This window comes from Carcharhinus amblyrhynchos, chromosome 1 (assembly GCF_965287045.1).
Source record: "Carcharhinus amblyrhynchos chromosome 1, sCarAmb.v2.hapA, whole genome shotgun sequence".
Lineage (NCBI taxonomy): Eukaryota > Metazoa > Chordata > Chondrichthyes > Carcharhiniformes > Carcharhinidae > Carcharhinus > Carcharhinus amblyrhynchos.
In genome coordinates, this window is record NC_137324.1 from 120,385,060 (window position 1) to 120,410,839 (window position 25,780).

The 25,780-nt window shown below is 40.8% G+C and overlaps 2 protein-coding genes across 5 annotated transcripts in view; one reads left to right on the forward strand and one right to left on the reverse strand.

The window, feature by feature from the left end:
* Window positions 1–16,399, reverse strand: part of larp7 (La ribonucleoprotein 7, transcriptional regulator) — a 43,963-nt gene extending 27,564 nt beyond the window's left edge. Inside the window, exons 1-7 of one of the 4 annotated variants that reach the window (XM_080191787.1) lie at window positions 16,244–16,399; window positions 15,253–15,310; window positions 8,095–8,314; window positions 7,902–8,002; window positions 2,129–2,212; window positions 809–973; window positions 8–113 (exon numbers count right to left, since the gene is read on the reverse strand). In XM_080191787.1, coding sequence (XP_080047913.1) covers window positions 8–113; window positions 809–973; window positions 2,129–2,212; window positions 7,902–8,002; window positions 8,095–8,296 — 658 coding nt within the window. In that variant the 5' untranslated portion in view covers window positions 8,297–8,314; window positions 15,253–15,310; window positions 16,244–16,399. Of the gene's footprint in view, window positions 1–7; window positions 114–808; window positions 974–2,128; window positions 2,213–7,901; window positions 8,003–8,094; window positions 8,334–15,252; window positions 15,311–16,243 lie in introns of all 4 variants that reach the window. The other 3 variants (XM_080191781.1, XM_080191765.1, XM_080191772.1) reach the window with 3 other exon arrangements.
* A 3,533-nt stretch (window positions 16,400–19,932) lies between these two features.
* LOC145350180 (5'-3' DNA helicase ZGRF1-like) overlaps window positions 19,933–25,780 on the forward strand; it is a 94,835-nt gene continuing 88,987 nt past the window's right edge. Inside the window, exons 1-6 of the mRNA XM_080199230.1 lie at window positions 19,933–19,994; window positions 20,250–20,330; window positions 23,411–23,470; window positions 23,619–23,804; window positions 23,930–25,439; window positions 25,526–25,631. Coding sequence (XP_080055356.1) covers window positions 19,974–19,994; window positions 20,250–20,330; window positions 23,411–23,470; window positions 23,619–23,804; window positions 23,930–25,439; window positions 25,526–25,631 — 1,964 coding nt within the window. The 5' untranslated portion in view covers window positions 19,933–19,973. The remainder of the gene's footprint in view (window positions 19,995–20,249; window positions 20,331–23,410; window positions 23,471–23,618; window positions 23,805–23,929; window positions 25,440–25,525; window positions 25,632–25,780) is intronic.

Sequence of the window (25,780 nt, forward strand, 5' to 3'; positions counted from 1 at the left end):
TACATACCAACATTGCAGTCGCTGGTATTCAACACTGGAACTGGTTTGTTCTTTACGGTTTTGGGGAAAACTCCAGGTTTTCGTGGTGCATCTTCTGGGGGATTATTTAGCAGCTTGGAGAAGGGGGAAAGAAAGATGAATTGGATATAATTGAACTTCCAGCAGTGTACAAACTTCTATATAATAATAAAAACTTTCTGTTACTTTGTTCTCCTTAACTCGTGTCTTTAAAATTGCTGAAAGGTCATCAGATAGTGCCTAATCCCAAGTTGTACCTAGGTAAAAAAGGATTGGGGGTAGTGATTGGACATGCTGCATGTGAGGATGCTCATGAAATTTGGCATTACGTTGCCCAAACAAATCTTACCTAATTGTAGATTAACCAGCCTCCATCACAACATGTCAGAACTAAGCATCAAAAATGCATCAAAGGGGCTCCCCGTACACACAGTAAGTTGTATTTTGGGATGCTTGCTTCTTAGTTGGTACCTTGGGATGGTTTCTTCATCTAAGTGGGTGTGTGGTGGGGTAGTGTGCAATTGGCTCCCCACCACTTCTATTTACCTTCTCCCCACCGCATATTTACAATCCCCGCCACTTGTATTTTGGGATGCTTGCTTCTTCAGGGTTGGTATCTTGGGATGATTTCTTGGTCTAAGAGTGGGTGTGAGGTGGGGTGATGTGCAAATTAATGGTGTGTAGTGGGGTGGTGTGCAATTTTAACATCTGAAAAAAAATCCACATTGTCTTATTCTTACCTCTAAGGCCTTTTGGGCTCCTAAAAAAATCCACATTGTCTTATCCTTACCTCTAAGGCCTTTTGGGCTCCTGATGCAGTTTCAAATTCCACAAAGGCAAATCCTTTTGGGTCACCAGTTGTTTTGTAACGTGGAATGCTGACGTAGACGACGTTTCCACATTTACTGAACACTCTGTCTATCCAACTATGCGAAACATTTCTGGGCAACAACTCCTAAAAAGCAGATGGACAAAAAACATTTATGATTCTGTCCTAGTCAGTGTTGACGGAGTGCTGTATTAGCAGGCATGAACCTTCAAACTTGGCAGCTGCCAAACCCTCAGCGCAAGATCACTGAAATATAAATTTAAATCACCGGAATAATTTCCTTTTAGCAATTTTTAATCCTTCCATTTTACAAGGACATAATAGTATTGTGGAATATGCCAATGACCCATTTGAGTTCATTTCCTCTATTTACTGACTGGGAGGTTTAAACATGCAGAACATTAAAGCCTGCACTGACCAGGAATTTTTTAAGCATGCAGAATATGAAAACCTGCATTTAAGATCATGTTTTGTTCCTGGACTGACAGGTAGGATTTTCAATCATTGCTGGTAATTCATACAATCACTAGAATTACTGCAATGCAGAGGAGGTCATTTGGTCAATTTGGTCAGCACTGACTGGGCATTTTATCCAGGCCCATCCCTGTGTTTACCCTACCAGGCCCATCCCTGTGTTTACCCTACTAATGTGCACATTTTGGGACACAAGAGGAGCAATTTAGCATGGCCAATCCACTTCAGCTGCACAATTTTGGGCTGTGGGAAGAAATGGGAGCACCTGAGGAAACCCAATGCAGACATGGGGAGAATGTGCATGTGCAATCTCCACACAGCCAAGCAAGGCTGAAATTGAACCCCCTGGGTCCCTGGCGCTCTGAGGCAACAGTGCTAACCACTGTGCTGCCCTAATGTTGAGGTAAAGTGTAGCTGGCCTCCTGTTGGAGTACAAGGGACTGCCACTGTGAAGTGTCTCATGATTGATTCCATTCTTTGAAATGGGGTTTAAAAGGCAATCAGTACTGGGTAGCAATAATGTACAACAACCATTACTGTAACCCCGCAATACCATCAGCCACATGGTGGTGGCGTATTCATTAGCTTCTATTATTTCTGGTGGAAACTTGCGCCAGTGATTGTGGGTACCTGATAATAACTCAATTCTCTCTTGCTCATTCCAAAATTGTCAAATCCAACTATCCAAGGAGACTTATATATTTATATATAAAATATATTCCATAAAATGATTCCAACAGGAAATATTTTGGCAAAGTTTTCTAATTGAGAACAAATTAGAAAAATTTTCGTGTCCCTCATACTTACCACGTAAACTGTACGGTCATCAACATCTTGTGGCTGAACTCCCAAGGCCATACGCCGCCTTAATTTTGTTCCTTCGACGTTTAGCTGAAGGCAATATTTAAAAACATTTTACTTAAAAGCATGATTAAAAGGGGACACATTACTATAACACTGAGTACTGAAATATAAAACTCATACATACATAATTTGCCATTGTTCATTACAAATTGAATTATCAAGTTGCAATTTGCGACTTGAAATTGCCATCTGAGTAGTTCATCCCTTGTTGGCAAGAAATCACCTTCATTTTTTTGTCCCGATTAGCAATCACGATTTAAGGTTAAGAAAAAAAACACGAGATCCCTCGAAATGCATTCTAGGTCATGGAGAAAAAAAAAGTGAAAATTCTGGAGGCTCTGGCCACAATCTTCCAATTCCAAAAGGGGATTGGAGGTTGCAAGTTTTACGTCCTAATAATGGGGGAAGTCCGTGACAAGCTAGTTTGCCCACTATTGGCAGAGAAGAAAATTTAAGGAACAATAACCTGGGGGAAGGTAAATCGGCTTTTGTAAAAGTGCAGACTGCTAAATGAAAGTAATGGATGGTTGTGATAAAGCAAATAAAGAGAAACATCCCAGTGGTTGCGAAAATGCAGATTTAAAGTATTTGACAGAAACACAATATGCAAGCAGTGAGCGTATTCAGTTGCAACTTGCAAAAGGCAATTTGGTACATACTTGAAGGGAAAATATCTTCAGGACTTTAGAGAGAAGTTAATTGGATTGCTATACCCAGGAGACAATACATGGGCCAAATTACCTTCTCCTGTGTTGAATCATATTAGTGGGCTTGTGTGTTTTAAGGCAACAATGCCACTGATTGAGCCAAAACACTTGGTTTTCTAATTGCATGAGGGTTTGGATACTTTGTAGAAATATCCTGAAAAATTTGAAAATAGATGCACTTTAAAGTTGGCTCTATAAATCAAGGCTGTAGGCACAAAGAGAAGGTTCTGATCTGGATTCTGCATGTTGAGAATTTATTTGAGTTCTAAAATGTTTCAGTTGAGTAGTCAAACTGAGCTGCCGGTGACCATGGTCTTTTTAAAAATAATTTATATTGCATAATGAGATAGGCCCGTACATTCCAGTCACAGCAGTAATTTTGGACACTGACCTTCAGCTCCAGACCCCCAAATGATAAGCACCCAGATAAATGACGTATCTTAGCTGACAGTTTCTCTCACTCACATTGCTAAATGCTCCTGAACTCAAATCCAATTCTCTCGATTTCAGTAACACTTAAATATTGAAGAACAAATGATGTGTTGTTAATCTCAAAAGTTCGTTATTGGCTAAACACCTCAGGATATAGTGATGCCATGCTTAAAATTTTTGACTTTTAAGTATCTCCATCTTCCCCAATATCACCACGACCTCAGCGTTTACTGCTACATTGACAGCATCCTCTTCTAGTCAAGTTTGATGCAAAGTGTGAATTTAGCTCTCTGGAAAATTAATTTTCATTCTGCAAAACACATTATGCTGAGGATCTGTTGGAGATTCCTTTGATACCTATTTTTACACTTAATTACTCCTTGTACAATTCCTCTATTTTCAAACCTGGTGATATTATGCTCACTGTTCCCTTAATCTGCTTCCAAGGGAATATGTTCCACTTTCTGTCCCCAAACCAAGTCAAGCACTGTTTCCTTTCTTGTTGATGGAGAATCACACTAAGAAAGTTCCCTGGTAAACATTTCAGGAATTTCTGTAACTCTTTTCCCTTTAGGAGATTATTAAGCCCACTGTTATGACAGTGGAATTCAGAAAAAAAAGATTAATGATGACAAATGTAGATCCCTTACAGTGAGAAATAGGGGAGTTTATAATCAGGAACAAAGAAGTGGCTGAACAACTAAAGTAAAAAGTCTGACAACACCAGATTTTGTTGTCAGACTTTTTACTGTGTTTACCCCAGTCTAACGCCGGCACATCCACATCATGAACAACTAAATGCATACCTTGATTTTGTCTTCACAAAGGAGGACATAACTAACATTCAGAAATGTTAGGGAACACAGGGTTTAGTGAGAGGGAGAAACTGAAGGAAATCATTGTTTGTAGAGAAAGGATGTTGGGAAAATTGAAGGCTGATAAATCCCTAAGACCTGATGATCTATATCCCAGAGTACTTAAGGAAGTGGTCCTAGAAATAGTGGATGCATTAGTGGACATCTTCCAAAACTCTATAGACTCTAGGATCGTTCCCATAGATTGGAGGATAACTAATACAACCCCACTATTTAAAAAGGGAGGGAGAGAGAAAACAGGGAATTATAGACCAGTTTGATATTGGCAGTGGAGAAAACGTTAGTGTTCATTATTTACAGGAGAACACTCGGAAAACAGTGGTAGCATCGGACAGAGTAAGCATGGATCTACAAAAGGGAAATCATGCTTGACAAATCGACTGAAATTCTTTGAAGATACACCTAGTAGAGTTCATGAGGGGGAGCCAGTGGATGTGGTTTATTTGACTTTCAAAAGGTTTTCAACAAAGTACCACGTAAGAGGCTAGCAAGTAAAATCAAAGTACATGGGGCTAGGAGCAGTGTATTGAGATAGATAGAAGACAGTTGGCAGACAGGAATGAAAAAGAGTATGAATGAACAGGTCTTTTTCCAAATGGCAGGCAATGACTAGTGGTGTACTGCAGGGTTCGATGCCAAGACCCGCACTACTCACAATATATATCAATGATTTAGAGGAAGGGAGTAAATGCAATACATTCAGATTTACAGATGACACAAAATTGGGTGAGCTGTGAGGAGACTGCAGAGATGATTTAGTGTGATTTGGACAGGATGAGTGATTGGGCAAATATATGGCAGATAAAAAATGTGGATAAATGTGAGATTACCCAATTTGGTATCAAAAACAGAAAAGGTGATTACTACCTGAATGACTATAAATTAGAAGGGAATGTGCAATGAGGGTTCTTCACACACAAGTCAGTAAAAGCATGCATGCAGATGAACTAGATGGTGAAAGCAGCAAATGGCATGTTGGCCTTCATAGCAAGAGGACTTGAGTACAGGAGCAGGGATGTCTTGCTGCAATTATAAAGCCTTGCTGAGGTCATACCTGGAACAGTATGTGCAGTTTGGTGTCCTTATCTGGGGAAGGATGTTCTTGCTATAGAAGGAGTGCAGCGAAGATTCACCAGCCTGATTCCTGGGATGGCAGTACTTACATACGAGCAGAGATGGAGCCGGTTAGGATTATATTTTCTGGAGTTCAGAGGAATGAGGGGGAAATCTCATAGAAACCTATAAAATTCTAATAGGACTAGATACAGGATATTCCAGATGGCAGGGGTATCCAGAACCAGAGGTCATCATCTAAGGGTACGGATAAACATTCTAGGACTGATGAGGAGAAATTCCTTCACCTCACTATCACTTATCACTATCTTTAGTGATAAGCCTGTGGAATTCGCTATCATAGAGTGCAGTTGAGGCCGAAAGATATGTTTTCAAGAAAGTATTAGATATTACTCTTGGGGTGAAAGAGATCAAAGGATATAGGGGAAAAGCAGGATCAGGCTATTGCGTTGGATGATTGAAATGTTGAAAATTGTTGAAAGACCTATGCTATGTTCTACAATTCTAGATTTGTAGCATCATTCTGTAATTTGCATCCATTTCTCTGTCCTGCTAATTTTTGGCATGTAGCATACATCGAGCAACACAACAACTTCTCTAATGTTCCTTAATTCGAAGGAAATAGACTCGGTCTTTGACCCCTCAACTACCTTATCCTTCTGCAGTAAAGCAACAGTTTCTTTGATTAACACTGCCACATACCCAGCTTTCTTTCTTGAATACACTGAAGCCAGGAATATTAACTCCTCAATCCCTGACATCTTTGAACCAAGGTTTTGTTATTGTTACAAATCATAATTCAATGCGATGACTTGTGTCTCTAGCTCAACAATTTAATTTATCACACTGAGCCTTTCTTTAAAAAAAATGGAACTCTAACTGCTTCAAGTTTGCCCCTTGAGTGATTATTCGGATTTCTGAGCTTTCCTTTGCTCTAAGCTATTTGTCTTTCAGCGTAATTCATCTTTCTAATGCTTCATCATAAGGTCTATTTGAGTACTTGATATAGGTTAACACTTTAATGCAACAGCGAGGAAGTCCTTCACTGTCAAAACTGCGGGAACGGTGGCACAGTGGTTAGCACTGCTGCCTCACAGTGCCAGGGAACTGGGTTCAATTCTGGCCTTTGGACCCTCTCTATGTGGAGTTTGCACATTTTCCCCATGTCTGCATGGGCTTCCTCAGGAGAACAGTGACCACAATACCACACAACCCTGCCACAGCAACCTCTGCAAGACATGCCGGATCATCGACATGGATACCATCATCACACGTGAGAATACCGTCCACCAGGTACATGGTAAATACTCTTGCAACTCGGCCAACATTGTCTACCTGATACGTTGCAAGAAAGGATGTCCCGAAGCATGGTACATTGGGGAGACCATGCAGACGCTACGACAACGGATGAATGAACATCGCTCGACAGTCACCAGGCAAGACTGTTCCCTTCCTGTTGGCGAACACTTCAGTGGTCACGGGCATTCAGCCTCTGACCTTCGGGTAAGCATTCTCCAAGGCGGCCTTCATGACACACGACAGCGCAGAGTCGCTGAACAGAGACTGATAGCCAAGTTCCGCACACTTGAGGACGGTCTCAACAGGGATCTTGGGTTCATGTCGCACTATCTGTAACCCCCGTGACTTGCCTGGGTTTGCAAAACCTCACTTACTGTACTGTCTGGAGACAATACACATCTCTTTAAACTGTGATCAGTGCTCCTTCCACTCACATTATCAGCCACTTCAGGTCTTGAACAGCAGGTTAGGTGTAAAGATTCGCATTCTAATCAGTAATCTCTAAACTGTCTGTGCTTTATATGCTCTGTCTGAGGCCAGAACTCTCCATTCACCTGACGAAGAGGGTGTCCCTCGAAAGCTTGTGAGTATATTATCAAATAAATAGGTTGGACTAAAACCTGGTGTTGTCAGACTTTTTACTGTGTTTACGCCAGTCCAACGCCGGCATACCCACATCATTCCTCCGGATGTTCCAGAGTCCTCCCACAATCCAAAGATGTGCGGGTTAGGTTTTTGGCCATGCTAAATTAACTCTAGTGTCAGGGGGATTAGCAGGGCAAATATGAGGGGTTATGGGAATTGGGCCTGGTTGGGATTGTGGTCGATGCAGACTCGATGGGCTGAATGGCCTCCTTCTGCTCTGTAGGGATTCTATGATTCTAATGAACATGTTAAAATGAAGGTGGATGTTAAAAAAAATCCCATGCAATATTTGAAGAAAGACTAGACATTTAAACAATATTCCCCCCATACCTTACTACAAAATGTCCATTAATCTGTCCTCACTTACCACTGGCTTTCTATCCTTCAAAATACCAAATTTAAAATTCTATTTTTTGGGCTATAAATCCCCAGACACCTTTCTTATTCTATCTCTGTTGCTCTAATCTATAACCCCTCCCTATTGTCTCAAAATCTATTCCACCATGCTTTCTTTCTTGATCTCTCTCCCTTTCTGACACAGTCCCCTCAAATGCACCTTAAGCTACTTTTTCTCCCCCCCCCCCCCCCGGTGAAAATTTCAAAGTGATGCATAACTTGTACAGGTGACATCAGGTTGGAGTTAACCTTTAATCATAATATGTAAATGAAAATATTCAAACTCACCTCAATGACATCAGAGTTCTTCAGTGCCCTTGCTATTAATTTTACATCTGTAGTAAGTTTTTTCATTTTGTTGAATGCCGTCAGCACAGAAATGTCAACATCTGCAGAGTTGGAAAAATGATGAGATGGAGCATTGACACAATTAAAGATTCATACATTTAAACCAGTGGTCACTGAGAAGTATATTACTTACATCCATCCCTGGATTTCTGAATCTGTTCCTGAAGGAAGCGGTCTTTGTGGAGGTTCACATCACCAAACCAAAACTCAACCTGCTTTTTAATTTCTGAAAGCACCTTGTTGACTCGTGACCTTTTCTTTTTCTCCTTTTCCTTCTTCTGCATGCTGGATTCAGTACGTGGCGTTTCGCTCATTGCTTTCTCAGTCTCTCCCATATTTAGCAAGACAGCAAACTATTGGCAAGAGAAAAATCTTGGATGGGGGGGAGGGGTGGGATGTTAAGTTTATTACATTAAAATTAACTATGAAACCAGAATGCTAGGAATGTATTTTTTTAAAAAAAACTGTTAGCTTTCAGGCAATCACTGATGCTTCAGCTAAGATCATTTAATTCAGTACAGACTGACCTTCCAGCTCATATGTCTCTGCACCGTACCAAATTCCACATACCAGGTTGTCAAGGGAACCAGCTTTACAGATATGTCACTTGAAAGGGATATAAATTAGTATTGGGCAGAACTGCAAAGCAGGCAGTGGAATACCCCAAGCTATTTACAGATGTATAGAGCTCTATTGAGTACTGCACTCAGTTGTGGAGACCACACCTTAGGAAGGATTTATTGACTTTGAACCAGGTACAATGCAAATTCACCAGAATGGTACCAGGGCTAAAAGACTGGGCCTGTATTCCCTTTAATTCAGATTAAGGGGTGATCTAATTGAAACATTTAAGATGATTCAAGGATTTGACAGGGTAGATGGAGTTGGAGTGTTCAAGATAATGCACATGACATTAAAATTAGAGTTGGCCATTCAGGAATACTTTTGCATGTAGTGAAAATATGGAACACTGTCCCTCAGGAGAATAAGTCTATTAACATTTTCAAAACTGGACAGATCAATTAGGACCAGCCCCTTGAGCCTGCTCTGCCATTTTTGATTTGATTGGAACCTCAACCCCACATTCTTGCCTGCCTTTCCCCCTTGCTAATCAAGAATCTAGCTAGCTCTGCCTTAAATATATTAAAAAGATTCTTTTGTGGAAAGAAGTACCAAAAACTCGCTACCTTGAGAAAAAAATTCTTGGTAAAAAGTCTGACAACACCAGGTTTTAGTCCAACCTATTTATTTGATAGTAAACTCACAAGCTTTCGAGGGGACTGCCTCTTCGTCAGGTGAATGGAGAGTTCTGACCTCGGACAGTGCATATAAAGCACAGGCAGTTTAGAGATTACTGATTAGAATGTGAATCTCTACACCTAACCTGCTGTTCAAGTCTTAAAGTGTGATAGCCAAGTTCCACACACGAGGACGGTCTCAACAGGGATCCTGGGTTCATGTCGCACTATCTGTAACCCCCGTGACTTGCCTGGGTTTGCAAAACCTCACTCACTGAGCTGTCTGGAGACAATACACATCTCTTTAACCTGTGATCAGTGCTCCTTCCACACACATTGTCGGCCACTTTAAGACTTGAACAGCAGGTTAGGTGTAAAGATTCGCATTCTAACCATTAATCTCTAAACTGTCTGTGCTTTATATGCTCTGTCCGAGGCCAGAACTCTCCATTCACCTGACGAAGAGGCAGTCCCCTCGAAAGCTTGTGAGTTTACTATCAAATAAATCGGTTGGACTAAAACCTGGTGTTGTCAGACTTTTTACTGTGTTTACCCCAGTCCAACGCCGGCACATCCACATCAAAAAAATTCTCCTCAGCTCTGTCTTAAATGAGTGACCTCTTATTTTTTAGCAGTGACCCCTAGTTCTAGATTCTCTGACAAGAAACATCCTCTCCACATTCACCCTGTCAATACCCCTCAGGATCTTAAAGGATTTGATCAAGTCGCCTCTTACTCTTCTAAACTCTGGAGCATCTCCAACCTTTTCTCATAAGATAACCTGCCCATTCTTGGCATTAGTCTAGTAAACCTTCTCTGAACTGCTTCTAATCCATTTACATGTCTCCTTAAATAAGGAGACTAATGCTGTACACAATTGAGGTTGATAGATTTTTGTTAGGTCATGGTATTAAGCATTAGAGAATTGGGCAAGTAGATGGGTTCAGGAATCAGATCAATCAAACAAAGTAAATATGGATTAGGTCTGAGGGATTGAATGGTGTACATCTGTTCCTATGTTCAGGCCTTGGCCCAAGTTTCTTTTCAATTGAAATTAGTGGAAAAGAAAGAAAGAAAATGGGCTTGAGAGACTTTGTCCATTAGGAGCAAGAGTTGATGTGTGACTTGTCCTGTGTAACTGGAACGTGAACATTACTAGAAACCAGGAAACATACTGACTTGTAAACATAAAGAGTTATATTGATAGACCAAGGGAAATGGAAAAAATCTATGTTTTCAATTTAAAAAACATACTAGAAAAATTAACAATTCAAGTTTTCCACTCCAGCAAAGAAAATATTTCTGCTCCTTCAGATAAATAGCTAGTTACTAATATGGCTTCACTATCATATACATCGAGGTCCACAGTTACATTGTGTTCAGCAATTTTTTGCTAACCGACTTTCTTTTTCCTGCCCCACGACTCTTTTGGCCAACCTCTTCCTTCCCCTCATTTCTGGCTGGTTGCAAAGAGATTCAATAACAAGCAGATTAGATATTAATTATGTCAAGGCTGCACTGATCACAAATCCACTCAGGCCCTAGGCCTGTAATCCCTATTTACCCTAGCTTGTCCCCTAGGCATTGAGGTGGAATTTAGCATGGGCAATCAACCTAATCCACACATCTTTGAACTGAGGGAAGAAACCGAAGCACCCAGACAAAACCTACACAGACAGGGAGAATGTGTAAATGCCACACAGACAGTGACCTGAGGCCAGAATCAAACCTGGGTCCCTGATGCTGATAGACAACAAAGCTAACCACTGTGCCACCCTTTCTTACTGTGATTTACAACATAGAAAATTGCACCACCTTGAAAACAATTCTTCAAAGTTAAGGTTTATTCATTACTCACAAGTAGGTATACATTAACACTGCAATGAAGTTATTGTGAAAATCCCCTACTAGCCACACTCTGGTGCCTGTTTAGGTACACTGAGAATTTAGCATGGCCAATGCTCCTAACCAACATGTCTTTTGGACTGCGGGAGGAAACCCACACAGACGAGGGGAGAACATGCAGACTCCGTAGAGACCCAAGCCGGGAATTGAACCTGGGGCCCTGGCACTATGAGACAGTGGTGCTAACCAATGTGCCACCGTGCTGCCCCTAGTTTACATCTTCTACCAGAACTCCTTGAAGGATGCAGCACAGTAGGTCATTCAACCCACTGTGCTTCCAAAATAGCTATCCAATCTCACTCCCTGCTCTTTACCCACAACCCTGTCAGTGTTTTCCAGTTTGAGTATTCACCAAATCAATCGAATCTACATATGAATTAGAGGAGTCAACCATTCAATAAGAGCGTGGCTGACCTGATTGTAACCTCAAGCCCATATTTTCACCCAACCCCGAGTTCCATAAACTCTCAATCCTCAGAAATAAATTTCCATCATCTCTGTCCTAAATAGGAAAACACTTACTTTTAATCAACGATCCCTAGATCTAGATTCTCCTTTCCACATTCACCCTGCCAAGACCCCTCAGGATATGTTTCAATCAAGTCAGCACAGTTGTTAGCACTGCTGCCTCAGTGCCAGGGTCCCAGATTCAATTCTGGCCTTGGGCCACTCTCTGTGTGGAGTTTGCACATTCTCCCCGTGTCTACATGGGTTTCCTCCGAGACTCCAAAGATGTGTAGGTTAGGTTGATTGGCCATGTTAAATTGACCTTAACGCATGGGGAATTAGCAGGGTAAATGCATGGGGTTATGGGAATAGGGCCTGGGTTTGATTATGGTTGGTGTAGACTCAATGGGCCAAATGGCCTCCTTTTGTACTGTAGGTATCATTAAAAAAAAGTTGCTTCTTCATCATCTAAATTCCAGCATACACACCTAACCTATATAAGTGAAGCATAACTTCTCCACTTTTGTATTCAATTCACCTTACAATAAAAAAAATTCTATTAGCTTTCTTAATTACTTCTCCTTACCTGCATACTAACATTTTGTGATTCATGCACAAGTTCACCCAAAAACCTTTCCATCTCAGAGGTCTGCAATACCTCACCAATTAGATAATATGCTTAGCCCTTTGAGCTGGCCTGTCATTTAATAGGATCATGGCTGATCTGATAGAAACCTCAAACCTGCATCATATCTATCCTAGATAACGTTTCACCCCCCGTTGCTTATCAAATATCTATCCACCTTTGCCTTAACAATATTCAAAGACGCTGCTTCTACCACTTTTTCAGGAACAGAGTTCCAATGTCTCACGAACCTCTAAAAGAAAACATTTCGCCTCACTGCTAGTGTAAATGGGTAACTGCTCATTTTCAAACAATGGCCTCGAGTACTAGATTCTCCCTCAGGAGGAAACATTCTCTCCACGTCGGCCCTATCAAGACCACTCAGGATCTTATCGTTATTAATCAAATTATCTATTATTTATTAATGATCTGGATGAGGGTATAGTTGGGTGGATTAGTAAGTTTGCTGATGACACCAAAGTCGGAGGTGTGGTAGATAATGATGAAGGGTGTCATAGTTTGCAGGAAGACTTAGACAGGTTGCAGAGCTGGGCCGAGAGGTGGCGGATGGAGTTTAATGCGGAGAAGTGTGAGGTAATTCACTTTGGTAGGAATAACAGATGTGTCGAGTATAGGGCTAACGGGAGGACTTTGAATAGTGTGGATGAGCAGAGGGATCTAGGTGTATGTGTACATAGATCCCTGAAAGTTGGGAGTCAAGTAGATAAGGTTGTTAAGAAGGCATACGGTGTCTTGGCGTTTATTGGTAGGGGGATTGAATTTAGGAGTCGCAGCGTCATGCTGCAACTGTACACAACTCTGGTGCAGCCGCACTTGGAGTACTGTGTGCAGTTCTGGTCCCCACATTATAGGAAGGATGTGGAGGCTTTGGAGAGGGTGCAGAGGAGGTTTACCAGGATGTTGCCTGGTATGGAGGGGAGGTCCTATGAGGAGAGGCTGAGGGATTTGGGGTTGTTTTCGCTGGAAAGAAGGCGGCTAAGAGGGGATCTTATTGAAACATATAAGATGATTAGAGGTTTAGATAGGGTGGATAGTGATAGCCTTTTTCCTCTGATGGAGAAATCTAGCACGAGGGGGCATGGCTTTAAATTAAGGGGTGGTAGTTATAGGGCGGATGTCAGGGGTAGGTTCTTTACCCAGAGGGTGGTGAGGGATTGGAATGCCCTGCCTGCTGCAGTTGTAAATGTGCCTAGTTTGGGGGCGTTTAAGAGATCCGTGGATAGGTTTATGGACGAGAAGGGATTGGTTTAGGTTAGTGGGTCATTGTTTTGTAACTGGTCGGCGCAACATCGTGGGCCGAAGGGCCTGTTCTGCGCTGTAATGTTCTATGTTCTATCTCTTACTCTTCTAAACTCCAGCAGATACAAGCCTGAACCATCCAACCTTTCTTCATAAGATAACCCGTCCGTTTCTGCAATTAGTTTAGTAAACCTTCTCTGAACTGCTTCAAATGCATTTACATCCTTCCCTAAATAAGGAGACCAATATTGTACATAGTATTCCAGATGTGGTCTCACCAATACTCTGAACAACTGAAGCATGACCTCCGTATTTTTGTAATAGGTTCCCTTGCAGTAATGATAACTCTCCATTAGCTTTCTTAATTACTTGCTATACACTAGCTTTGTGTGATTCATGTACGAGAACAACTAGATTCCTCAGCATCACAGAGCTCTGCAGTCTCTCATCATTTAGATAATGTGCCTTTTTTAATTTTTCCTGCAAATTTGGACAATTTCCCACATTATATTCCATTTGTCAGGTCTTTGCCCATTCACTTAACCCATATCTCTTTGTGGATTCCTTAATCTATCGTACCTTTGTGTCATCAGCAAATTTAGCAACCACATTTTCAGTCCCATCATTCAAGTCATTTATATAAATGTAAAAAGTTGAGGTCCCAGAATTGATCCCTGTGGCACATCACTCATTACATACTGCCAACCAGAAAAAGATCCATTTATGCATACTACTTTCTGTTAGCTCACCAATCCTCTATCCATGCCAATATGCTATCGTCTACACCACGAGCTTTTATTTCTCACAATAACTTGTGATGAGACACTAGTTTTCCTTTATCCATAGCATATGCTTCTTCACTGATTTAATTGAATCCCTACAGTGCAGAAAGAGGCCACCTGGCCTACCGAGCCTGCATCGATTCTCCAAAGGAGTATCCCATCCTGTCCCTGTAACCCCATGCACTTACCATGGGAATCCACTTAACCTATACATCTTTGGACTACGGAAGGAAACCGGAGCACACAGAGGAACTATGGGGACAAATGTGGGAATTCCACATAGACAGTTGCCCAAGGCCAGAATCAAACCTGGGTTCTGACACTGTGAGGGAGCAGTGCTAACCACTGTACCACCCTACTTCTTCAAAAGAGCCCCAACAAATTGGTTAAAGGTGATTTTCCTTTCACAAAACTATGTTGACTCTATCTAATTATCCTGAATTTTTCCAGGTCCCCTGCTATAACAACTTTAATAATTGCTTCGAATATTTTTCATTTGACAGGTCTGCAGTTTCTTGCTTTCTGTTATTCTCCCTTTTTGAATAAAGGAACTATGTTTGCTATTTTTGATTCTAGTGGAGCTGTTCCTCAATTCAAGGAATTTTGGAGAATAAAAATTAATGCATCTACTATCTCACTACCACTTCTTTTAAGACTTTAGGATGAAGTGTATGAGGATCCAGGGATTTGTCAGCCCGCAGTTCCAACAGTTATCTCACCAGTTCCCTGGTGACTATAATTTTCCTGATTTCCCCCACCCATTATTTGATTTACAGCAATTTCTGGGGTGTTGCCTGTATCTTCTATGTGAAGACCATGCAAAGTACTGATTCCATTCATCTACCACCTCTTTGACAATATATTCTAGGTCACAATCCACTTTGCAAAAAATATTCCCACGTGAGCTTCTGGTTCATTTGCTCTGTGCTTTAAATCTGTCTCCTCTTAGTCCTGTCATTAACCTTTTCTGGTAAACTGGTTTAACAATCCATAGTAACACCATCTCAGTCTTGGTGCAGTGGTAATCCTCTCACCTCCAAGTTGGGAATTTGTGGATTCAAGCATTCACTCCAGAGGTCACAGCACAGAAATCTAGGCCAAAACATTGTCAGTGCTGTTACATAGAAATATAGAAGATAGGTGCAGGAGGAGGCCATTTGGCCCTTCGAGCCTGCTCTAACATTCAGCACAATCATAGTTGATCATCCGACACAATAGCCTAATCCTACTTTCTCCCATTTCACTTTTTGACCAAAAACCTCAAAAAGGGCCCAAGGTTGTCCTCAGAGGTAGACATAACAACATCGTTTAAAATGTCCTTCCTATCAGGCCAACATTTATCCTTCAAATCAACACTACCAGAAGACAGACCATTTGTGTTGGATACCAAGATAAACCCCAATGCAAAAATCTCAGTTTGGTGGACTGTTGATTCTAATTTTGATATTGAGCAGTTACTTTATTACAATAACATTTCCCGCCTACGTCAGAGTTTTGTCCGTTTGAAAAACAAATCCGTTTGAAATTACAGGCGTGAAAAAAGGAATAGTGGCGAGGAAAAGGTCATTATCCAGTGGCAAACCAAAAAAAAGCTAAGGTTTTGAAGTCATTCTAACGGCGGAGTCTCATGGAAGTGAAACATGTGGAGCTGTTATCAGAAGTAGGTACGATATTGGGGGATATTTGTTTATACATGCCCTCCCGGTGAGTACGAAGGTACTATTGCTTACCCACTGTGTCTTTAGACTCAGAGGTAAGTGTCTCTGAATGTCGCCTGCAGTGCTCAGCTTACCCCATTCCCCCTCCTGCAGCTGCATCGGAACGCGGCCCGGAGAGCGCGGCACCCCTAGGCCGGAAGAAGCCGCGTTCTGACCACCTGCACAACATTCCAAACCTCAATGTATCAGATCAAACTAGTAACACACAGAATCAAAACCAAGCACAGATCACACTGCATCCCAATCAGACAAATAACATATGCTGCAAGGTTCATATCAACTCGACACACGCACAGAGGGAAAATACCTTATGATCCCACTTCTGCAACCTTTGACTGTGAGCCTATTTAAAACGTTTCAATTTTGGGTTCGGCTGCTGTCTCTGCTTTTGATTAAACTGCGAAAAGCTCAGAGGGTTTTCAATTGCACCACTTTTAGTTGAGTTTCATGTTTGGTGCTTGGGTAATTGGTCGCGGGCTGATGACGTACAGCAGCGGGAATATTCGATATTGTGTTGAAGGAATTGAGGACTCAAATCTCCCGAATCGTCCTGCTTACATTTCTTATATTTTCGGGGTGGGGGGACAGAGCGAGCGATTTGGAGATGGTAATTTTGGAATGTACATTCTTTTATTTTACCGCGTCTTTGATCGCGTCGGGCAGTTGAACCGTGTTCTGACTGAGTTATCATCACTTGTCTGAAGCCTAAGTTTCATCAGGCAAGGGATGCCCCCATGGGTTGAGATTCTCACTTTGTTAATGTTGATTTCAGAATAAAGTCCAGTGGTCGATGAACAATTTATTGTGGCCATTTGAACTTGAGTTCTGTGATGTGGCATTGTTTTATAGTGTAATTCAATTAAGACCTCAAGTTTCAAAGCAAATTACTGCAGATGCTGGAATCTGAAACCAAAACAGAAAATGCTGGAACATCTGAGCAGGTCTGACGGCATGAAGAGAGAATAGAGCCAACGTTTCAAGTTTTGTCAGACCTCACGTTTGTTTGGATAGTTGTACACGGATGCCAAGGCATTCAAGCAAAATTTCCTCCTAACTAACACCACCAAAAACAGATTATATCATTACAATTCTTTGTGAGGCCTTGCAATCTTCAAATTGGCTTTAAAGGTGGAGCAATTAACATGGAGGATGCTCATGAGACAGAATAAGAAGTGCGCCGGGATCTTGGAGGTTTGTAGGTCTGGCGGTAATTTTCGATTCAAAGCAGATTGAGAACTTTAAAATCAGGTTTTTGATTTACAGGTTAGCAAGCACAGTTGGGTGAGGCAAATGGAACTTGGTATGTGTTAAGACATGAGTTGCAGAGATTTGGATTTCCTCAAGTTCATGGAGTGTGGCATATGGGAGACCAGCCATTGAATGCATTGGAATAATCTAGAGGTAGCTAAGGCATGAATGAGGCTTTAAGCAGCTGGTGAGATGCGACAGAGATGATATTGGGGAGGTGATTTCTATTCAAGAAAGGAGCAGGAAACCATAGGCCAGTTAATTTAACATTTGTCATTGGGAAAATGCTTGAATCCATTATTATGGAAGTGGTGGCAGGACATTTTAGAAATTCATAATACATCTTAGTGGATTTTAGTATAGAGGTGATCTTATTTAAAAATATAGAATTCTGAAGGTGCTTGTGTTGAAAGAATGTTTCCCCTCCATGGGGGAAAATAGGACACACTCTTTCAAAATAAAGCTCCTTCCACTTAAGACAGAGATGAGGAATTTCTTCTCTTAGCAGATCATTGTTCCCTACCCGAGGGAGCAGTGAAGACCAGAGGTCATTGAATGTAATCAGTGCTGAGTTGGATGGATATGATCCACAAGGAAATCAAGGGTTTTGAGGAATAATAGCAAAGTGAAGTTCATCAGATCAGTCACGATCTTATTGAATGGCAAAGCAGGCTTGAGGGGCAAATGCTGCTCCTATTTCTTATATTCTTATGTAGGTGGTTTTAGTGATGATGTGTTTGGAATTTATTGAAGACATAACAAGGCATTACACAAATTCAAGTTTGTCCTTTTACCAATGATTTGTACACATATATCAAATAATACAAATTACGATAGTGAATTCTCTGGTATTTGAAACTGTTAATTTCAACCCACAAATTATGATTAGGCTCCACCAGAAATAAAAACTAAACTCAAACAACCTGCAGATAAAATGCAGATTTTACTAAATCACAGAATGAATTTTTCAGTCCCTATTTTGAGGCATTAAATCTTTACAAATTCTTGCCATTCCCTGTAGTCGAGGAACGCATGTTGTCACAAAGATTGAAATTATCCAATCAGCTGACTCTGCTGCTTCTTGACCTTTCCCCAAACTTTCCATCCCTTGTCATTTCTCTCCTATATGAGTTATCAGCTTCATATCCTCATCATCACCTCTGTATTTTTTGCAATGTTCTTCCATGGGATGACAGCATTGCTGGCAAGGCCAGCATTGTTCCCTATGCATTATACCCCAATTGCCTTTGAGAAGGTGGTGCTGAGCCACCCTCTTGAAATGCTACAGAGCTCATGTGTTGTAGGAATGCCTGCAATGAGCTCCAGGATCTTGATGGAGTATGAGGATCTGGTGATTTAGTTCTAAGTCAGGATGGTGTGTGACTTGGAGGGGAACTTTCAGATGATGGTGTTCCCATGCATCTGCTTTTCTTATCCTTCTGGTTGGTAGATGTCAGACGTTTGAAAGGTGCTGCCACAGGAGGCTTTGCGAGTTGCTGCAGTGTATCTTGTACATGGCATACATTGCTGTCACTGGGTGTCGGTGATAGATGGCTGATCAGGCAGGCTGCTTTGTCCTGTGTGGTGTCACGCTTCTAGAGTGCTGGAGCCACATTGCATTCACCTAGAAAAGTGGAGAGTGTTCCACCATACTTCTGACAGGCTTTTGGAAATCAGGAGGTGAGTTGCCCATTGTAGAATTGGCAGCCTCTGACCTGCTCTTGTCACAGTATTTGTATGGTTGGCTCAGTTCAGTTTCTTGTAACTCCCAGGGTTATGAGTGGGGGATTCTCTGATGGTAATGTCATGGTCAGATTCTCTCTTATTGGAGATGGTCATTGCCTGTCTCACTATCTCAGCCCAACTGCTGCTGAAATGCTCTTTAAGCTTTTGTTACCTTAAGACCTAACTATAATGAGGTCTAACATTCTTTTTTCAATCTTTTAATGTGCCCTCAACAAGCCGTTTTAGGGTTATATTTGTGCCAGATGGAATAGGTGAATGGTTATGAAGAAAAAACCCTTTGCAAAGAGTAGAAACGTGTGTGTTCCCCCCTTGATATTTTGTGCAGTTTCTTCATTAAATTGAGGTGCATCATTAATACACAAACTGTCACCAGATTGTTCACAAATGCAAAATATTTAATTCAATGAATGTAAAGGAAGATAATTTGTTGTTGAGGATTGATTAAGTCTGATCCAGAATGGAATTCTTACGATGATGCCATAGTCAAAGTGACTGTGGGTGAATTCAATAAACTCTTTGCATCAGATGCCTGAGAAGGTGAATTTGGCACTTTATAAAACATTATTTTCTTGATTCATTCATGGGGTGTGAGTGTCGCTGCATTGACCAGCATTTATTGTCCATTCCTAATTGCCCTTGAGATGGTGGTGCTGAGCTACTTTCTTGAACAGCTGCATTCCACAGGGATTTCAGGGAGGGAGTTCTTGGATTTTTGACCCTGCAACAGTAAACCTACACCCACACGTGGTTCCCATTTTATCCTTAGCGTATCACTCAACTGCAATTTTGGAAGGATTTTTTGAAGCTTCAATGATCAACTTACAAGTCACAGTCTGCAGTATGTCCCATATCAGGTATTTACTTTTATTAAACATAAAAGTTAATTTCATACATGTAATAGTCTGTTTTACACCTGACATTAGTCAACCTTTAATAAAATAATTGTTGTATGTTTGCCCACAATATTCCTGTTTTGTTCATTTACAGCAGATATGATTAAACTGTGCTGCAACTGACCTGGATATTGGAAAAGACAAAATAAAATGTCTTGTCGTGAGTTTGTTGTAAGTAAACCTAATTTTACTTGCTTTTGCTCATTTGATGAGTTGAATTCATTTTTACGTTTATTTTGAAAGTATCTTGTAAGATGAAAAACCAGTTGCAGTATTTATTTTACAGACTAGCTTCTAAAGCTTCCCACTACTGCCTTAGACTTGCATGTTGGTTTCAATTGTGAAATGTACGCCTCTGTTACATAGTTTGACTGCTATGAGGAACATCCATCACAATCAATCTTTATTTTGTTTCTTCAATTTCAGGTGCTGTATACAAATCAAAAAACAAAAAAAGCAAAGAAATGGCATGATGGTGTTTTAAAGACCAGTGCCTCTGGAAATAAGGTTTGGTTAGCGAGTAACAAAATATTACACGACCTATAAGGTGTAACTTTTGTAAATGCAAGGAATGTTTAGTTATGTTAGTTTAATTTCATTTCTGGGCATTTTATTTTAGTGCTGTGTGGACTAATATATTGGAAATTTTATAGTTACTGATGACTTGGAGTCAAAGTTTTATAGAAATAAAGGATTCTTTCCTTATTAAAAAAATTATTGAATTGGCAGTATGCCTTCTGTATTGTCCCCCCTGAAAACACCAACTCTGCAAAGTTACAATTCCAAGTTGGGGTAGGCGGGAGCAGGGCTGCCAACCCTACATTACCTCACCCAAAATAAATATTCTTTCTGTGTGCTGAGTGTTGGTAGGATTTTTCTGCTCAGGAGCATTGCCTGTAAGGCTCAGTGCTCACACCCAAACTCTTCCTGGATTGCTGGATAGTAGTCATTAAACTTAAAGTTTATTTATTAGAACAAGAACATAGAAAATTGGTGCAGGAGTAGGCCATTTGGTCCTTCGAGCCTGCTCCATCATTCAATATGATCATGGCTGATTATGCACTTTCAGTATCCCACTAACGCTTTCTCTCCAAACCCCTTGATCCCTTTAGTGTGAAATAAAGCCAGTATTCGAGCTACCATCTCATCTGAGATCGCTCAACACAAGTGAATCAAATCGGAGATGTTGGGGGCGATTCTCCCAAAGAAAATTCTTAAGTGTTGAATTTGTGTAAAAACTGGAGTAAATCCTGCTGTTCTTTTCAGCTGGCCAGCCCCCGGCCTCACATTGCTGGCTTTCTGACCCCCTCGCACCCCAATTGCTGGCCCCTTGAATATGCCCGAGCTATCCTCAGACCCCTCTGCCCTCAGCCCACCTTGATGTCCCCAGCCCCACTAATCCACTGGCAGTCTCTATCTCTCTCTCTCTCTCTCTCCCTCCCCTGACCCCCAACTCCCATGCTGATGGCCAGCCCTGATCGCTAATCTCCCTCCCTCTGTCACTGAACCTAAATGCAGGGTGGCAGCTGAACCCCCTAACCCCCACCAGTTGCCCTCCAGAAACCCTACCCGATTAGGCCCTGCTCCCTTCTCTTTACACAATGCTTAGTGGGCAGTGCCAAGATGTCCCTTGGACATTGACACACAGTGCCAGGGGGCCCAGGCTGGCCTTTCTAAGATTGCAATGCTTAGGGGGTACCCACTCTCTCCTCCTGGCATCTGACCCTCTGGGGCGTTGATGGCCTCCCTTCATTCCAGCGGGATGGCCGTCAGCTATAGTAAACTCTACTGGAGTGAAACACTCCTGGTGGTTGGGGCAGTGGGTAGGGAGTGGTTGGTTAGCGGAGTGCAGGGTAGAGGCTGCAGGCCAGGGGATTTCAGTCCCAGGCCTGCTAATGATATCAAAAAAACATTCTAATGTGCATTTAAATAAATTTTTCAGCTCCGCTGCAGAAGTGGTTGTGGAGTTGACAGCGCCGGAAGTCTGGCTGCTGGAAACTCACGGAGGTCATGGCGCCCAGCGGGGAAGCCATGCAACAGCCTCCGCTCGAGTCTCCTATAAAAGCAGCGCAGCAGGCTCAGGGAATCGCCCCCATTAACTTTGGGATCTATGCCATTATTATCTGAGGTCTCATGTAATGTGGTAGTTGTGTCCTTGAGAAGTGCAGCATCAGGCAAAACATCATTAAGCATATCTGATTTTCCCATAAGAATGAGTGCACCAACTGAAGTTTGGTTCTGTTGGACATATTCACTGAGGTTTCAGCTTTCACACGGTGGCACAGTGGTTAGCACTGCTGCCTCACAATGCCAGGGACCCAGGTTCGATTCCCATCTTGGGTCACTGTCTGTGTGAAATTTGCACATTCTCCCCGTGTCTGTGTGGGTTTCCTCCGGGTGCTCCGGTTTCCTCCCACAGCCCAACAATGTGCGTGTTAGTTTGATTGGCCATGGTAAATTGACTCTAGTGTCAGGGGGATTAGCAGGGTAAATAAGTGGGATTACAGGATTCGAGCATGGGTGAGATTGTGGTCGGTGCAGATTCGATGGGACAAATGGTCTCCTGTATTGTAGGGATCCTATGGTTCTATGAATAAATTGACACTGAGAGTAGAATCATTAAATACAGGGCTGGTGAACAGAATGCAGGACAGAATGTTAGGATAAAATTGAGTGGAAAAAAAGATTGCAGAAAGTGAGTTTTCCAGACGGAGAGAGATTGAAAAAGGGATTGGAATGGGGAGAATAGCAGGGAGAGAAAGAGAGGGAGAGAGACAGTTTTGAGTTGAAATTGTTTTTAGGTTGTTGTCAGTTTAGATTAATTTTATTCTTGGACTTGCTGTTTGTTATTTATCCCTTGGTTTATTTTGGAGAAAGTTCCTTCCCCTTAATAAACATAACATAATCTGTTATTCACTGCTGCTTAAATATTGTACTTTTAAAATTCCTGACCACTGAATTCAAAATGAAGAGTGAGGCTGATTTCATCAATCCAGTTAAATGGCAAACAACATAATAGCAAATCACAACATTAAAAGAACATATGTTCCTGATTGTATGAGTAATAATGTAATGAAATGTTGACTGAATCAATGTTAAGTGAGGAATCGTTGATTGCTGTTCATCATTGGATTTTACCAAAACTTGTTTATGATTAAGTATACATCTCAACAGCTATATGTGATATATATGTTTATCATATCGCCACTATATAGTACTGAAATAAAAAAAATCCTTCTGCATTTGAAAGAGAAAAGATGGGTCAATATTTTGATCTTTATCAGAATATGATCTTTTTACATGAGCAATAATCTGATAGGATTGCAGTTCCAAGATTATGGTTTCAAGATTCCTTGAGTTCCTGACACATGCTGAAAGCTCAAAACAAATGTGCAGCATTGCAATTGTATGTGGTACATGATATTAGCAATAAATACCTCAGTATCTTCAATAGAAGCTTTCTTTGTTTTTCTTGTTTACTTTTATTTGTGTTCTTTGGCTGGATTATTGTTTTATCATTTCTCCAGCCCTTTGTTGAAAGGGGAACTGTGGAGAGAGTTTCAACATTTTCTCTTGTTAACTTTTAGGCAACTTTGTATGATGATAAAGGCCTCTGTCTGGACCACCTATATGTCAAATTTGAAGATGTAATGTATATTTATTGAATATTTTTTCTTCCATTATGAATGTGTTATATTAATGGAATAAGAGCATGCACTTGATTTATTTTCTCTTTCAAAAAGAATCAATGTTGATGATTTTAGTATTGAGTAATATTGTTTCCTGTATTGATAGATACAACCAGGCAGTGACTTTGAAAGTGATCGATATTTGATTACTGTGGAAGAAGAAAAGACATCTAAGAATGAGGATGTCAATTGCTCTGGTTGGAAGGAGGCTACAAAACTTGTCACATCTAATATAATGACCACAAATCCGACTCGATGCCATTTGCCTGTGGGTCTAAAAAGGAAACACACTGTATGTAATGATATTGGTGTAGTTTTGTAATTGTTAAATGTACTTTGGGTGCATTTAACATCCACATAGTTATAATTTATTATGTTGGGTATGTATTGTAATTGTCTTTCATGTCAATGTTACAGGGCTTCCAAGGACCACGGGAGATATCAAAGAAATCAACAAAAGAGGAGAATGATTCAGCATGTGCAATGACCAAATCCCAGAAGCCAAGCTTTTCACTTGCTCAATTTTATGCTACTTCGCCACTTTTTTCTACTACATACACAAAGGAAACATTAACTTGCTCCACTCCTGTTTCTGAAGATTTTTCTGAAGATTCTTCTTGTACATACAGAAAAGAGTCTTCAAGAGAAAATACACCCAGCTTAGCTTTACTGCCTACACCAACACAGAATTATTTTAAAGGTTTGAGGCACTATCAAGAAATGGTGACAGATACCAGATTTATTTATGGAGATTACAATGAAGAAATATCTCAATCTACCATACCAACTTCCAATCCAGGAGTCTGTTCCCATACTAACTTAGTACGTGAGAATAAAAGGAGCAAAGCTCAGATTTTAGCATTACTTGACACAACAACAGTGTCCAGTGGCCATGTTTTAGAAACCTTTGAACTGGATCCACAGCGGCTGCTGGTTGACTGTGGCAGTACTTCTGTTGCAGATAACGACACTGACCAACAGTGGGAAAGCTGTGTTGATCCTCATGATGACTACCTTGTCGAAAAGACAGATCCTAGATTGATAGAACACTGTAGTACAGAATTGCCTACATACCCGACAGATTGTAGTTTGAAGGCGAATTTGCCCAAAGGTTTAAGTGGAGAAGGTTCTTCCCAAAATATTCCAGCAATCCAACAGCAGTGTGAGGAGAAGGAAGATTCAATTATTTCAGCAACAAATGTACAGGCTATAACTCGGGAGACTTGCATAACTCCTACTGTTGAAGAAACATTAGACAATAGTGTTTGCAAAGCAAAAGAACATGCTGTCAAAACAGATAGTCCATCGAGGAGGTTTTCTCTTGCTGATAATGAACATCTCAAAAAACCTGTTATGCCAGTAGAATCAGACATTGTGGATGTGAACAATTTTACTGATATAAACTTTGATCTGCTCGGTGAATTTAATCTGGATGAAATGGGAATGAATGATTTGTATGAAAATAGAATTGAAATGTTACCACAAACATCATTGAACATCAATAACTTCTCTTCAAAACCCATTAATGATCCTTCCTTATGTAAAGATGTCCACCAACCCAACCAAGTAGAATTGGAAACCCGATTACTTCTTACTGAAGAAGCGGATTCAGATCAGAAGTTGCACAGAAAGGATCAAACTGAAATTAAACCCCAAGCTGTACCAAATGCTGAATCTTTATCAGAGAAACACTCTTCAGTTGCTCAAGAGATACCTGCATTGGAACTAAAAGAAGGCAGAACAAGTGCTAATGAGTATTCTTGTCTTCCTGCCCAGACGGATACCATCACCCTGCTGAAATCTTTATCAGAACACAGCACTGCAATTGAAAGCTTAGAAAAGCTAAATGTGCAAAAACTTTTCAAAGATGCTGCAATTAATAGGTGTCTAGAACAACAAAATGACAGGCCGGAAGGAACCTTTGGGTGTAAGAGTTTTAATTTGTAATTTATTCAGAAGTTATTCTGTGAAATGTCTTGTGATTACTAACTGATCTTTCCATTACATTTTAAGACATGATTTTCAAGAATGCTTTTTCAAAACACTTTTACAATTTGGGCCACAATTCAGACTATAGTTCTATAGATTGCAATGCAGATAGAGGTGAGAAATTGAAACAAACTTGATTAAATAATAGAAATTATGTGTTTCACATATATGTGAGCGTTTATATGATGAGTATGCGAACATACGATATGTGTATATGTGAGTGTAGATATGATTATGTGTATATATATGAGTGTACATATGATGAGTATGTGTGTGTGT